This window comes from Saccostrea cucullata, unplaced genomic scaffold (assembly GCF_032062105.1).
Source record: "Saccostrea cucullata isolate Sc308-1 unplaced genomic scaffold, CSIRO_AGI_Scuc_v1 ctg2309, whole genome shotgun sequence".
NCBI classification, from domain to species: Eukaryota; Metazoa; Mollusca; class Bivalvia; order Ostreida; family Ostreidae; genus Saccostrea; species Saccostrea cuccullata.
Window position 1 is genome coordinate 56608 of NW_026934064.1, and position 18177 is coordinate 74784.

Here is an 18177-nt window from a genome sequence, read left to right on the forward strand (position 1 = left end):
CTTAAATTAGAAATAAATGGCTGTTCACATATATATACTTTTTTACAACAAGGTGTTAAAAAAAGATGAGTAGAGATAAATATCAATAGATAGGCTTCGGTGTTCAATATACAGACAGTTTCCAATATAAATGATATTTTGATTTGATCCACGCACTATTAGGTTTATATAAGGAAGTTTTCGAAGATTCATAAATTTGATCACTACATATATAAATAAGTTTAGATTCTGGGCATCCGTAGGAGTGGTAAGTAGAATCATTCTGCAATATATACATCATAGAAAAAAACGGTGTTTGCCTTTCCTTTCACAAATTTTCTTTGTTTTGATGCATATTACTTTTTAAAAATTTAAACCAACAATTTCATTAAACATTATGCACACATCCTAATTATTTATAGGATCCTGATACTTATACACACAATAGTATATGTGTTTACAGAGGGTCTTAATATTCGGAAGTATTTTGTATAGGAACATTTTTGATGTACTGATATGATCAATCATATCTGCATTATGTAAAAAAAATGTCATTTAAAATTTTTATGATTTTCATGAATATTATCCGTTATTTCACGATCATGTTGAGGAGAACACGGGGGATTTGACCGGTCAGCAAGGGATGCTCACTCCACCATGGCACCTGATCCCACCTATGATGTTTCGGAGCTACAGCTCCCTTTCTGCTCTGCTCCTATTTTGTATTGTTTTATGGACTTTGATATCGAATACTGTTCGTTATCTCCATATCCTTCCGACTATTATTTTTTTTTCTAGTAAATATCAAAATATGAAACCGATATGTCAGAATTTGTGGTTTCTTTTCTTTCAATGTCACTGGAATTCATCGATTCGACATATGAATGGAAGATTTTTGTTGTTAAGGTTGCATTGAAACTTTTTTCAATTCACCAATTTCAGAGAAAAATGTGCTCATTATTTTGTTTTTGCTGAGACTGTATTCTTAATTTGTTCTGTTTGTCCACATCAATTGTTTTTATGCTAAAATTTCCATTTAAAAGAAATATAACGTCGCCGTTTAATATGAAACTTTCCCCAGTTTTTTACATTAAATACATTGGATGCTTTAAAGTTTAAGTCATATTTGATATTATGCTAACCTTATTTTAAACGGTATGTTCCTTAGTCTGAGTTGCATCTTCAAGTTCATGTAGCATTGCATAAGAAATGACAAAAACGTATGCTGTGTAAAACACCATCTGTAAAATTTAGGGACAATTAAAGGTCAAGTATAATATTTTTGTGAAAATTCATAATATTCATTATTGTCAGCCTCTAGAACCATATGAATGACATTCTGAGGTATATTTTTTTTAGCTAATTTTCATCAATAATCATCTTTTAATGTTACTTATGTGACAATTATTGTAAATATAAACTTATTTAATGACTACGAGGTAAACAGTCAAAATGTTACCTCGGTGACAATTATTGTAAATATATTGAATAAGTGTTTTATTACCTAACCTACTACTGTATAGGGGGAAAAAAAACTCGCGGTGTTAATATTCGCTATATTCACGGTGATAATAAATCCGTGAATTCAAGAAACAGTGAATAATTTTTCAGTAATCTCCATGTTTTATTTTGAAATTTGAGAATACCGGTAGACTACGATATGTTTAAATGCATGTACCACTGACAGTAAATGGTCATTTTACTAATTACGAGTAGTACTTGTCATTCAATTATTTTAATTATCGCGCTTTACTTTAATTCAAATTGACAGATAATAACCTGTATTTGTTAAAAGGCTTTATAATAGCCAACGCTACATGTTTCATCAATCAAAACACGTGGGCCTTGAGTTTTGATTACCCGTGCGTAATTAATATTACCACGCACGGTGTATTTGTTACCTGCATTATCATGCATATTATAGTTTTTATCGACATTTTGATTTTTAAAAATTGTCAAATAACTATCGGACTTATTGACGATGTGGAAGGATATTCTTTCGTCGGCCTTCATTAACACATTTATTACCGTCCAGTGGTTTTTCGCCGCGTTGTTTTGAAGATCTTGAGGTGCACATGCACTAGCATACAGACAATTCATTTGACGTTTATAGTCAAGGACTTTTGATAATAGCATCTGAATTAATTAATTTTCAATTATTTATTAAGTCTAACTATTCCATTTTAACTTACCCTGTTGTTGGTGAAATAAAGACATACCATAAAAAATGTCGTTTACTACATGTAGCTTTGGTATGGATTAAACGGATATAGACACGGGAGGTAACTTCTATGACATAAGAATTCCGCGAATTCAAGAAACCGCGATCATGTCCGATGAGAGAAAACCGTGAAAATTACAACCTGTGAAATTAATCCCCTATACAGTATATAATTAATTAAATTGGAATAAAAACACACAAACAATCAATAAAATTTTTTCACAACTGTTTATTCACATACTTGTCTTTTAATTAGCTGAACACATAATATAAAGATTAAATTAATATTTTTAATTTAAAGTAATACTTAATAAATTGATTGTTTGTGTGTTTTAATTAAATTTGATTAATTATAGAGCAGGTAAATACACAGCTAATTGTGCCACGTACGTTAAACGTATGTGACACGTACGTGACTTCACGTACGTTTTCCATGAAAAAAGCACCACGTACGTTATATGTACGTTTTCACACATGTGAATAGCATGCGTGTCACGTATGTTAAACATACGTTTTGCCTACCATACGTTACACATTTTGCACACGTACGTTACTCAAACGTTTCACATATGAATAACATACGTGCAACATGTGTGTAACATATGTTTCTCATAACATGTTTAATGGGTTTATTATTTTCACTGCTCATATTGTAAATGTATAAATACCATACAAAAATGTGTCAAACCTTGGTTAAACACATGTTTTGAACATTTTTTTTCACATATTGTAAACGGTGAAACAAAAATTACGTGCAATTTAAATATTCAATTCATGCATTTGACATAATTTCTCTCAAAGGCTTATTTTCTTTTCATCTGTTGAATGATCCACTTTCTGGTTATCCCTCACATTAAATTTCCTGAACCTAATTGCTCTTGAAGCAATCACAACAAAAGACATATATAGATTTAAGCCAAATTTAATGTTGAGTATGTTAACATCAATTCATTCTTCTCCAGTTCTCTTTTATCTGTAAAGAAAAAGAATATGTTAAATGCATGGAATAAGGGAAAACCCATTTTTCCCCCTGAACATTATTATTATCCACACATTAATCCTGGTTAATTCCCTGTAGAACTTAACTAGAACTGTCCAAACGGAACAAAATACCCCCCGCTGGGTTTTTCAGAAGTAAGTTTTTCCATAATAAAGATATGTATCAAACACGAATTATGAAATTTTTCTACCAGTGACCTTGAACTTCTCCAAATAACCTTGGGTCAAGGTCATGACACACCCTTAGGTCATGGGCAATCTTTGTGTGAAATGAGAACCTACCAAGTTTATCCATAAGAAAGATATGGACCTGACACAAATTATGAAATTTTTCTTCCAGTGACCTTAAACTTCCCCTAAATGACCTTGGGCAAGGTCAAGACACACCCTTGGGTCATGGGCAATCTTTGTGTGAAATGAGAACCTACCAAGTTTATCCATAAGAAAGATATGGACCGGACACGAATTATGAAATTTTTCTTCCAGTGACATTGAACTTCCCCAAATGACCTTGGGTCAAGGTCATGACACACCATTGGGTCATGGGCAATCTTTGTGTGAAATGAGAACCTACAAAGTTATCCATAAGAAAGATATGGACCGGACACGATTTATGAAATTTTTCTTCCAGTGACCTTGAACTTCCCAAAATGACCTTGGGTCAAAGTCATGACACACCATTGGGTCATGGACAATCTTTGTGTGAAATAAAAAGCTTCTAAGATTATCCATAAGAAAGATATGGACTGGAGATGAATTATGAAATTTTTCTTCCAATGATCTTGAACTTCCCCAAATGACCTAAGGTCAAGATCATGACACACCCTTGGGTCATGGGCAATCTTTGTGTGAAATGAAAACCTACCAAGATTATCCATAAAAGATATGTATCAAACATGAATTATGAAATTTTTCTTCCAGTGACCTTGAACTTCCCCAAATGACCTTGAGTCAAGGTCATGACACACCCTTAGGTCATGAGCAATCTTAGTGTGGAGTAGTAGATACTAATGTCCCTCTGTAAGAAAGATATGGACCGGACAGACAGACAGACAGACGGATAGACAAAAAAAACGGACAAGGTGATTCCTATATACCCCCCAAACTTCGTTTGCGGGGGGTATAAATATAAATACTAAATAACTATTATTATTTTTTTAGTATTCATAACCATGATCTTTTTATTTTTTTTTTCTCTATATCCTCAAATATCTACCTTGTAATTCTCTTATCTAAAATTCATTAAATGGCATTTATTTGTGGGTGACTTGGAAAAAAAAATGTGTTTGTTATAACATACTGATACCCCATATGCCAGCTTAAGGTTTAAGTTTCCAGATTGCAAGTCAAACTCCAAAGTCAAGGTCAAAGGTCAAAATTGTTGACATCAAAGGAAGGACTTGTCACAAAGAATAAATCTGTGAAATATGAAAGCCGTACTACTATCAGCTCAAAAGTTATGATCAAAGTTAAAGTTTTTTAAAAGTGGGTTAAACTAGACGTTGAGGTCAAATGTTTTAATTTATACCCATTGAAAGGTCTTGTAACAGTAAATATACAAGTGAAGTATGAAAGCCCTTGCACCAGCTGTTCAAAAGGTAAGGCCAAGATTCAAGTTATGAAACTTTCTTAAAATTGAGTCATACTCCAAGTTCAATTCAAAAGGTTAATTTTGTGTACCAGTACAAAAGTATTGTCACAATGAATACCCAGGTCTGTGAAATATGAAGGCCATACTTTCACCCAATAAAATGATATGGCCACTGTGAAAAGATTTTGCAGACAGACAGACAGGCAAAAGCTATATAGATGTACCCCAGAATCTTTGATTATAGGGGTATAAAACTTGTTCCTCATTGTCATGAACTTAGTCATTTTGCTTTCAATTTAGGAGCAATATATAAATTTTCAATGAATCAATGCATTTTCAGTTTATGATTAATTAATAAAGCTGTGCCTTTACATCTGATCCACCTATCCTTTATGAATTTCATAATTTTAGTAGGATTCAATGCTTATTAAAATCTTGCTAACAGTTTGCTTGATGTCCAATTAAAAAAATACAATTTTGAATACTTTTGATGGGTTAACCCCCCCACCCCCTTAGGTTGGGTGTTGGTGAGGGGGGAGGAGACTATAAATGCTAAAATTTTACCAGACAGAGCACAGTGTATGACGATGGACAACAAGAAACCCAACGGCCTTGAATCGCTCTTCTGATCAATTGTACAATCTATCACTAGGACTAGAAGCCTCTAAGTTTATAAGACCCAAAATACATCAACCGAGAAAATTGATGATTCTTAGCCAGTTAGGACTAAAGATATTTCAATAGAGCTATAAAAAAAACCATAAGTAGGTCATGGTGACCTACTTTTTGGTTGACATTCTCCAAAAACCCAAGATGCCTCAACTGACAAAGTTTAACAATTCTTGGCCAATATAAAGTTCTCTTGGTCTTATTTTCCTGATTATCTCCCCTTGTATAATGGTCCAAACCCTAGTTTTAGTATAAATGGTACCCCTTGGGCCAAGGATGCCCTCTGACAAATTTGACAATGATTGTCCAAGGGGATCTCGAGTTATGACCCACATTCTAAAAAAATTATGCACACCACACAAATGGCCATAGCATTAGCTCTTTGAGCCTATTGCTCAGAAGAGCTAAAAACAGTATACATGTACACCTATTTACTGGCTATGAGGACAATAGCTAGTTTATCATCCCCAAGACAGCAACTATTCCTCAAGATGCAACCAAGGGAAATAGTTTGCTGTCGAGGGAGATGATTAACAAGCTATTTTCCGAATAGTAAGTGCATTGGTGTTTTATTATGGCACCTGATCCTACCTCTGATGTTTCAGGGGTCCGTGTTTGCTGTTCGTTATCTCCATATCCTTCTATTATACTGAAGCCGACTTAACCTATATGTAAGGTCCAGTCTGGATAAAACCAAGAGTTGCGAAATGAAAAATTGAACTTACCTTCTGCATTAATCTTTAGCTTGGCATGGACCCATCTGTTCTTGTGTGTGTTCCATGTGTATACTTTTTGTCCTTGAGGTTAAAAAAAATATATGTTAAAAAAAATAGACGACTTTCACATTAAATTTTATAAAAGTTATTCCCCTTTGCAGGGTCATACCGGTGTAAAGCCTTGTTTTCCCTCTGTAACCTTACCAAATTTATTGGTCAGTATCTTAAAAATAAAATCTGTAATGAATATGTTCATTAAGATTTTCATGTTGCCCAAACTTTGGCAATACAGGAACAAATCTAAATTGTCCAATAACCGTTGAAGATTGAAAATAATAACAGGTAACTTACAAAGGACAAAGTGGGAAAAACGAGAGTTACGCCGACAAGGGGAGATAACTCTTAGTAGTGTGAAATTTGTCAAACTCAATTGCATTTCAAATTTTACATGAAAAGCTTCAAGTTACATGTAGTATTTGCAATTCTAAAAGCAATATGATCAGAAAATCTTATTCCTTTTTAAAAGTATTACCATATTAAAGATTATACTGGTTAAACTTTCAGAATCTGTTTTGAAGTCCATTCTAGGCATTTAGGTGTTTACAAAGATTAGCTTCAGTCACCATCCTGGAAAGCATATCTAAAATCACATAAAAAATCACAATCTCAAACACAATTTATTTCATAAGAAAGGAAAAGGGCAGATATTTAAAACAAAACTGTTACACCATTATTGCCCTCAAAGATAATAATTTCCTTTACCATATGTAATGTGATGTTTTAAATTCTGTAAAAAGAAATAAATTCAGTGAGTGGAACTTTACATCAAATTGTTGTCGTTTCTTTTTTTGCATCATATTTGTTAGGTTGAAAAACATTTTAAATAAATACTTAATTGTTATTACAGTATTTTTAAATTTCACCTGCATTTTGATAAAACGTGCCCGTGTTGATGAATAGACCTGGGTGCTGACGAGGACAGCTCACTGCCAGGGTTAGGGTTAGGGTTAGGGTTAGGGTTAGGGTTAGGGTTAGGTCAATATTTTCTGTTTTTGGTAACCAAAGTCTCCATTATGTAATAAACTAAAAAAAATCCACCCCCTTAGTTTACATATGCAGTTTTATACGGACGGTACGCACTTTATATTTGATAATTATCTAGGTGAATCATTTATTGCCTTTTGAGATTTGTTGTGAAATTATCGCGAATTTCTTTCTTTTTTATACCCCCGCTTGAAAAGCGGAAGGGTATATAGTAATCGTTAATTCCGTCCGTCCGTCTGTTACGCTTTGGGGTACCCATCTCTTATCCGCAACTCCTCTCATACCACTGAATGAAATTTGATGCAACTTTCACAGAATCTTTATTACATATTGCCATTGTGCACCTCCTATTTTACTTTTTGATCCGACGCATATTTTGGGTTTCCCATAGCAAATCATGGACACTGCGATTTATACTCATATGGGAGGCGGGGGTATCATTTGGTGAGCCCATTGCTCACAGTACCTCTAGTTTTAATTTAGTTTTGCTCTTGAATTCGGATTGATTATATCTACCGATGACCAAGTTCAATTTTATGTGCCTCTACCGATATCCGATACACATGACGAGATTGGAGAACTTTTTAAGCGCTAAGCGCAGCGCAAAGCGCTTTCAGCGTAAATCTACTTCCGTCCCGGATCCAGCGCCACTATAAGCAAGATAGATAACTCCCTTGTTATTCTAAAAATATGCAACTGGAAATCCCTGACTCTCTTTCTGCTATTTTAGTGTGATGCTGCGTTACGTGCATTTCTGATAATAGAAGGCAATTAGTAGGGTTTAAGGATGTTCCACAGTTAGTAGATAAGAGCAGTTCTTTTCATGCTCTTCTCTATACATTGTAGTTCATTTAAACAATGTCGGCACACATTAATTTGGTACCACGTAGCTTACAATTGCTGCCTCTATGGCGCAAATACTTAATTAAAAAGTATATTAGCTATCATGTACATGCAATATAGTGAGTGAATATACAATACGTACCCTTTACATGGTTTAAAACTCAGATGGGATTTTGATAAGGTTTTAAATTTCACACTTGAAGTGAGTTATTCAGTAAAAGAAATCACATAAAATTGATTTACAATGTACTACTAACATAATATGGTACGTTCTATATATCCATATAAACTATAATTATTTTTTTCTTCTAGACAATTATTTCAGACAATGTAACTAAAACAAGCCTTTCTACTAACATCTTGCACCATGCTGAGATTTATCAGTAAAGTTGATTTTCGCATCTAAGTATCAATTAGTAACAGACTGGAATGCATTCAAGGATGGTCTTTTTTAATATAGACCTATACTTGTGTTTACATAATTCGAAAGGAAGGGCAGTTTGGGTTGTACAGACATGTAGAGCATGTGGTGGGTGTGTTTTCAACGAATCCACTCAAATAGTAAAACTTATTTCTCGGAATACATGCATTGTGCTCTAAAATTGTGCGTGTAGTGTGCAGGATATGGCGAAAAATGCTAAAACCTTAAATAACGTTCTTAGCAATGGACAGAAATACGACTGATGAAATGTTAAGCAAACCGTGTAATACTTGAAGTAGGGAACTAGAAATAGTTTATGTAAAGATGTGTCTCATATATGTTGCCGATTCTTAATGAAGACTAAATAAAATTAGAATAAACTAATGTTGTATACCTTCATGAAGATTTATTAATACTTGAGATTAATACTGTATTTTCCTTCTTGGACTCTTGAATTATTTTAAAATCATTGAAAGAGCAGAAATATTATGAGCAATTATTTTCAATATTCCTTTTTAATTAGCACTACAATGCCGTAGATATGTTTTTCCTCTCAACATGTTTTGCATGGTAGTGAAGATCATAAATACACAAGTAAACAATGGTGAAAAGCACCAAGCGTCCGCAAAAAAATACTGAAGCATTTTAAATTATTTCAACAATAGTCAAAAATACTTTTGGGGTTTAATGATGTATTTTTAATCCAAAGATAAAAACGTGTAAAATTTTTATTGCAACGTTTATATCAACACAAATGTTACTGCAAATACATGTGCGCTTTAAATCATATATTTGAAAATCAGAGATTACAGGATAGCATCAAAAGATAAATATACAGCAAAACTCGGTTATAACGAAGTTACATGGACATATGAAATTACTTCGCTATATCCGTAATTCGTTATAACCGTATAAGAAATTCATTAGATTAATATAGCTGGGGATCCAAGATGACTTCGCTATATCCGTACATTTGCAATATCCGTGTTCGTACTAAACGAGTTTTGCTGTAATATCTTTATACTAAATTGTATATTTACATATATTATCTCTGACATAAAGGGCGTTAATTCTATGGATGTTCATTTCATTTACATATAGTTTTGTCGTATGACGTTGTTACAAACATGATGTCAATATTTAATTTGAAAAAAAAAAAAATTGTAAAGTTAAACGCAGAATGAATTTGTTATTGAATATGATCACCAGAAGATATTATCTTTCAGTGTTGCATGTAATTGAGAGGAATTTTAGCGACATTTTCAAGTGTTCACATTTTTTTTTAAAATACAATGTATACATTTTCCAGCAAAAGTATAGCAACATGTACATTTAGAGTTGAAATTTCATCGGAAAACTCGATTACCATATCCCTTCCAATAAATTGCAATTTATACGCAAATACGACCTCTTAATTATAGATTCCTACAAGGCGATGGGGAAGGAAAATATTTTTACACGCACAAATATTTTCTGGCAATTACGTGTACAGTACTGTAAGATAAATTAATTAATATTTTAACATACATGTACGAAGATAATGTATAATGCTTGAAAAAAAGGCATGAGACAATGTTGAATTTCATATCCCAACGGGGTTCACATATTCAGGACCCGCATACATTTTGACAACTGTGTTCGACCTAGCGCTTTCGCACTGTCAAAATATCGCTTAAAATTCAATACAACAGGACATTTTATATTAAAATAATTCTGACGAATTTCAAATCAATATGCTTAGCGCTTCCCAGTACTTTCAGTACTTTGATTATGTAAACTTTGTTGGTTGTTTTTAGAGTAAATTTTAAACCAATGCAAACTGATAACATTATGCCAGACATGAAAGTGGACGTAAGGTAAACAATGTGAAATAAATTGAAACATTAAATACGCAAAACACACACGGCAAGTCAACAACGCACACACATGTGAGCTTCAGTTGTGATTGGGTTTAACTTGGGCTGGGTATTGGCCCGAGATTTCGTATTGCGATATATTGCGATATTTTTAACTGTATTGCGATATGTATTGCAATATTTTCAATGTCATAAAAATGACATTTTCTTACTAAATTTACTTTAATTAACATGCAGAATGTACATAACATGATAAGTAACCAACACGGAAAAAAAATCTTGATGATTTCATTTAAGTTATGCTCTGAAATGTTCCCACAAAACAACTTCTGACTTACTGTTTGGCTTAATAACAATCTTTCATAAGTTTATTTTTATATTTAATGACAAAATTCTTTAATGTAAGCAGATTGCCAATATATCTGAATTACAAAATCGTATTGCGATACGATATTTTTTGTCATTGTATTGCAATATATTGAAATATCGATATTATTGCCCAGCCCTAGGTTTAACCAAATATCATAATAATGTTTATGTCAAAAAAAGATATTTTAGATTTTAAATATTATAATTATTCAAATAAATGCAGCTTCTGATCTAAGGACCCGTTATACATGCTATAAGAAGGATTTTATGGATGGTCATATCACTATGATTGCTCTTCTTCCTGAGTAACAGGTTAAGCCCAAAGTGCCTATTAATTGTTATGTTAAATAATATCTTGTTTATAGTTCTCCAAAATCACTTAGACTATTAAGGAAAAATAGTTAGTTGTGGAAGTCAGTCATACTTTTATACAAAAAGTTCCTGTATTTTAAACGAAATTATGTAGTCCCTAGCAACAATAAATGTTTAACGCATTGTTTTTTTCTCTCTTTTAAGCAAAAACTAAATGATAATTTGATTAATAAATAAAATTTGAAATAAAATAAAAAGGATTAGATTTATAGTCAACCTACATTTATCATACATGTATGTAGTAGTATAAATTTACAATATATACAGCCTTCTCATTCTCAAATATAGCTTTTCACACACATGTAAAACACCCTTTTACCGGTAAATGTAAATGTAACATGTGCCTGATAATACACATACAGTTACTATATTCATCAACATATATGTAATGAGAGGGTAGCGAACAGTATATAGGGAACTTATACTGCCTCGCAAGTGTGCTACCTTTTCTGGTGATGCGGTATAGTCTCCCTCTATTTCAGGCAAGTGAAGGAACAGCGAGCCTGTTTAACCCTTGGATGGGTGACTGCTTCAAGTTACAAGAGCTTTAAAATTCAAGTTAACCATAATTTATTTATGTACATTAGTATATTTAATGTGAGGTTTATAATACACATAAACTATACATGACATTAGTGTTTTATATAACACATGTAAACCATGAAATAATTAACGTATGTGTAACATTTGGTTTATAATACGCATGTAAACCATGTGTTCATTAACATACGTGTAGCATGTGGTTGACATTACACATGTAAACCGGACGTCTATTTACATACGTGTAACGTATGGTTGCACATAACGTATGTTACACGTACGTTTCACGTATGTAACACATACGTGTATTCCAAACATACGTTGAACGTACGTTATGTGAAACTTATGTAGTCACACGTATGTTATACGTACGTTGTACCACCTACGTGAAATGTAATACACGTATGTGATGCGTACATTTCACATACGTGATACATGTATTATGTGCAACCATATGTAACACGTACGTGGCTCAATTAGCTGTGTTTAGTGATGTTGTGATCATCAAAACGCTTGAATATCACGATGACGCTTTAAACAGGCAACAGTTCATTCTGTGGCCCGGTCAACAGTTCACTGTTTCATGATCACGCAAAAACATATAGTAAGGCGTGGAACAGTTCAAAATGCCTAATTATAATTTATATAGTAGGTTAGGTAATAATATTGTTTGCGAGATGTTGCCGTGTGCGTTTTTATCTCTACCAATAATTCGGAACAAGACATGAGTATATATTGAAATTCTTACGCACCTGAAATTGAGAGAAATATGGACATTCAATTTGAAAAGAGATGGTTTTGAGTCCAAATAACAGGAAACACTATAAGCGACATTTCACAAAGACCAGTTTAGACTGCAGTTTAATTAATTGTGAAAATGTCTCATGAATTCCTTGGTTTTATTTTAAAAAATTAAATTACAATTTTCAATTTGTCCGTTTAGGTATTTTAAGCTGCAAAACTGTTCAGAAGTTTTTTTTGAATTTGTGTCACAGTACTCAAAAAAGATCAAAAGCAAGTTCATGTACTTTGCCCCTACCCCTCTACTGAAAATAAAATTAAGGAAATTATACATGAATTCCTTGTCTGTCATACCAATTCTTCGAAATTCTATGTTTTCTGCTTTTGTCAAGTTGTAGAGATTGGCCCTTTACATTAGAGATGTCACTATCTGTTTCTGTTTTAGTATCAGAAGGTATGAATTTGTAACTGGCTTAAACTAGTCTTCTTCCCGGAATGAGGAAGCTTAAATTTTGGTTTTTCGGTTGTAATACTTTATGAATATGTCATAGAAAAATATTTCTTTTTGTCAAAAAAAATCACACTGGGGTACGGTACAGTGATTTCCAAGAAACTGTGATATCTACATCTTCGGATTCCCACGGATGATAATGAAGAAAAACTTTATGCCTGTTTTGTAGATTTTCATAAGGCAGATGACAATTTTGTTTATAATGGTTTGAAACTGAATCGTCTGCAATATAAGAGTTTATAAAAATGTTTTACCTGTTCCAACCTAGGTTATGCCGGGGAAACTTGGGTAGCAATGAAACTTAATAATAAAATTTTCCATCATGATGTACAGACATTAGACAATTGCTCCTTCCGAACTGCATTCAGAGTGTACCAATTTTATAAGGAATTTAAGAGGATAATGAACAGTACTCGAGCTCAAAAGTCCACCAATCATAACAAAATAAAAGTTGAGTATACAAGAACATCTAAGAAATCAGAGGTAGGATCAGGTGCCACGTCTAGGTGATTGAAAGGTTTTTTGTACATCATCGTGGTATACACCACCCTGGTTATATAATATATTATGGTAGTGTTCTCTAATTAAATTATACGATGCAATTAAAATCAAATTATATAAAAACACACATCACAATGTATGTTCTTAAAGGTTATGGATTTTAATCGATTTGACTATACAAAATGTGTTTTGATGTTAGGTTTAAGATTAAGGATGTAATTTGTTTCCAATCATTACAATTTTTATAAGAAAATCTTTTTTTTTAAGGTTTCTTTCTATGACGAGGATAGAATACTATCATTTATCAAACATTGTTAAACCAGCCACAGTATGTCTTTATCCAAGTGCTATACCTCTACACCAGAAACAACAAACACTGCTCGACTGGCGAGGCTTATACTGGGTCCTTGTACTGATGTGTTACGTGACATCCTAAAGACAGAAGTGTTACCATCTGATTTGTCAAAAAAGGTTAAAGAATTTACAGATAAAGTCCCACGTGGACAAAGAAATCCCCTCAACAAATCACAATCAGAGATAATATTCCCCAAACCAACAAAACAATACAGTGGTGATTATTCAGACTTAGACATATCTTTATTGTATATGCTTATACGCAATGTAAGTACAATACCAGCGCATTATAAAGGTTGGGGAGAGATTCCGGACCCAGGAGATAGAAGGGTGGCAGCTAACATTGAAAGAATTCGCCTCATTAGAAACCAGTATTACGGACATTCAGCTGACCTGTCTCTATCCGATTCAGAATTTAAACAGGAATGGCGAAACATCCGGGACATTGTAGTGGAGCTAGAGCGACACCTAGGAACCACTACGATATACCAGGATGCAGTCAACACAATAAAAACCTGCTCCATGGACCCAGAACAAGAGAAAAAATACATAGACTTACTTGGAGATTTCAGAGAACTTCATACAACTGTGAATGATCTATCGGGTAAGTAAGCATTTACGTCTTGTATAGCATATTGCAAGTTTTGAAAGAAAAAGAAAAATAAAAACAGTGAACAATGATCAATCTTATAAACTCTTTAAGAACATAATGATTTTTTTCAGATAATATGAAGATTATCCAAAGGGATTTGGTGCTTCATGGTAAATATCACATATCAGTCGAATGCCATTATGGGCGTTTGAATCGCACCATTGAAACAAGAAATACAATATGCCACAGTGTCAATTATTAAACAATGAATTGTATTATTGATACTAAATGGCACATAAATAATCTGTGGTACATGAGATGTCATGAAATAGAGAAATGGGACAACTTCGCAAAAAAGTTTTAAAACGCGTTTAAGCATTCCGGTTGCAGAATACATGTTTTGATAAACCAATTTCTTGTTGTTGTCCATCATAAACTAAATAATAAGACAAAGAAAAAATGCAACAGATGTACTAAACTAAATGATGCAGGGGTTTGTGCAACAAAGGAATCATCATTCTTTTATAATGAGTAACTTGGATAAAAGGAATTTTTTTTATTTTGAATTCGATTTCTTTTAACCCTGACTTACAGACTTCATTGTTTTATTTTGTAGATCTACGAGTTGCAAGAAAGATCGGTATGATAATGCTCAAACATAATAGAAGAAAAATATATACCTTGGTATTTCTTTTAAAAGAAATATTCCAGGATATCTACTGGTAAAAATAGAGATAACGAATCAATACTGTAAAATAAGAACTTTTGGCGCATATATATATTTTAGCGGGAATTTATCGGTGAAAATAAATTTTAGAGCTTAAGCTTTTCATAAAAATATATAAATGTGATATTATTACATTTCACCCACGCTCGTATTTGATTTTGTGATAGCAACTCCCGAACGCAGGTGAACATTCTTTCATTTTTTGGTTTTGCAAACTTTTACTCAGCTTATTCTTATATTAAAGCTATGCATGCATCGAAGGAAATTTACTCGAATAACTGGATAACATGCAAGGTCCATCGCCATACTAAGATACAATGTAGATAGATACGAGGGTTGATCCAAAAGTAATGTCACAACTTTGATGAAATTGCTATGAATCGACATAAAACAACAAAATAATACATGATAAAAGCTTTCTTTATTTCAAATCAGACCTAAAAAATTCAAAGGAATATGATGTATACATTTTAAACTATTGGATTTTAAACTATGTGCATTTATGGTACTCGCCGCACCTAAATATAACGTCATGTTGCGAATACGCGCCGTCACACTTTAAAACGTTTCCCCTTCATTTCATTACAAAATATTTGTGATTCGCAAACACTTTCACCAACTTCACTTTTTTTAAGAATTCTCAGTACCATTATACACTCACTCTTTTCATAATTAAGCCGTCTGTCAATTTTTTTTTTGAACAGTAGCATAAGGCAAACTTTAAAAAATTCACATGTCACTCTATCCGTTTGTGCTTTTTGACTTCAGACACCACTGAACGTTTCCGTCCGATCTCCCAACTTTCGGGCTTCTTGTCCTCTGCTGATCATTCAATGACCCATAATCCGCCCAAAATTTACTGAAATGAAATTTGCTATGAAGAATTCTCTTATTAACATTCTTTATTCTGTGAATCTAATTAATTAACGTAATTGTCGATAGTGATAATTTCAATATTTTAAAACACTAAATGCATCACAATTCGTTGAGCCGTTTGTTTTCCCATATCGATACTCCCTTTGTTCAATTCAAGAGAGTAAAACAACAATGTTTATGATCACAAATACCAATGCCGTCATTTAATTTTAATTAAAGACTAGAAAATGACTTGAATTCTGTCTTTTTGAAAAAAATGAGATATTTGATGCTTTTTTTTAGTCTTTTAAATGTGCTTGTATATTTCATTCTAAAATGAATCACTTTAAAATGTGACGTTCCCCCGCAATCACGCATTTTCACGCACTTTAAAAAGTTCATTTAATCCTTACTTTAATGACCATTTCCTTCTATTTTATACTTGCAAAAAGCTCATCAAATAAGAAAAGTTATTTTTGTATTGAAATATAGCGTCATAATATTATTTAAGCTAAACTTTATAGAAACGTGTACCACTCTAAAAGCTGCTTGCGGGGCAAATGGTAAATTTCTATTTTTATGACGTGAACATTAAGTGTGTGTTGCATAACAGTTCAGTAAGTTGTAAAGTGTTAAATGAAAATCTCAATGTTTATTAGATTTGTATTTGTGCATCTCTTCGTATATTGTATTTGATAAAATGACGCCAAATATAAAAGATATGGACACAGTGACATTACTTTTGGATCAACCCTCGTACATATACGTTGTTACAATGCATTTTGACAAGATAATTTTAAGTAAAAAAAATATTACTATAGGTAAGATGTGGGATCAAGTTGACAACACAGAGATCCTTAAATATAAGTGTTATATATATATATATATATATATATATATATATATATATATATATATATATATATATATATATATATATAGATAGATAGATATAGATACGAAGGGGATTTTCCTTGGTAAATAGTAAAAACATGGTTGAGTCTAAGCTGAGGGACTCTAACTTGTAAATGTAATTTAAAGTACTTCATACAGGGCTGCTATCCTATAAGTTGACAAGCCTATTCTATCCTATCCTATCGTAAATCCTGCATCCACAATCCTATCCTGTGATTTTAGTCTAATTCTATATTATCCTGTTCTACAACTCTCTGTTTTATAATATTTAGGAATTAATTTTACGAGTTTAACGTCCCATTCGAGAATTTCGAAGCATTTTTAAGGCTTGAAAAAGGGGGCGGGGCTTATTAATACAGGAAAAGTTTACTTTGACGTCATACAAAAATATGACTTTTATGTATTTCTCATAATACCTGAAAATGAAAAAAATTGCAACTTTTAACTATATTAACTCAATAAACAACAATAAAACTTATCAATGCATTAAAAAAAACTTGCTAGTTAAATCCAATGTAGCTGGTTATAAACAAAGCAGTGATCGCGATGAATTTGTAAACATGACGTCATTTTGGTAAATATGACGTATTTCATGTACTGTGAAAGGCAGACTGAGGAATTTTTTAACAATGAGAAATGCGTGTTATCATTAAATGGAATAATATTTACAGGTTTGAAATATTCGATTAATACTAATGTATATCCTTTGTTTATTGCAATTATTCATTAATTATAAAGATAATGTAGTTATCAATTATGTCGTGATTTTATGTACAGGTTACGTATACAGTGACTGGAACGTCATTGTTGACAACTTACACGAACGATCACGTTACATGAACGATTCCGCACGATTAACGCACGATTAAACTTGATACACGAACGATCTTTCACGTTCACGATTCTACACGTTACACGATCTTACACGAATGTTTACGCAAACGCACGATTCTAGTTCAAAATATTTAGGAATCTGATATTTTCAAAACGAAATACGGCTTAATACTTATTTAAGATTTCAAAGAATTATCAATATTATTTCAAAGACTTTGAAGAAATTTAGAAAAAAACGGAAAATGAAATTTCTGTTACTAAATATATGCAAGACTTAATATTTAAGATTAAGAATGATAATTTCTAAGGTAATTCTCCGATAAAAAAAAAGAATTTTGTTCCTTCTATAAGACGATGTACATGTTTGTGGGTGGCATTATTTGATTGAATTGGATATCATGATATGCAAAAAGGGAGATACGATTGAACAAAAAGGCAGGATGGAATGACTTAAATTATAATTGCAAATTTTATCCTTATGTTTCCAATGATTCAATGTCTGATAAACTTGCCAATTATTCAACTTT

The 18177-nt window shown here is 32.5% G+C and overlaps 1 protein-coding gene across 1 annotated transcript in view; it reads left to right on the forward strand.

The window, feature by feature from the left end:
- Positions 1–18177, forward strand: part of LOC134239875 (uncharacterized) — a 27628-nt gene continuing 9451 nt past the window's right edge. The window contains exons 1-4 of the mRNA XM_062722002.1: positions 1–247; positions 13641–14331; positions 14451–14489; positions 14936–14959. Of these exons, the coding sequence (XP_062577986.1) occupies positions 13704–14331; positions 14451–14489; positions 14936–14959 (691 nt within the window). The 5' untranslated portion in view covers positions 1–247; positions 13641–13703. The remainder of the gene's footprint in view (positions 248–13640; positions 14332–14450; positions 14490–14935; positions 14960–18177) is intronic.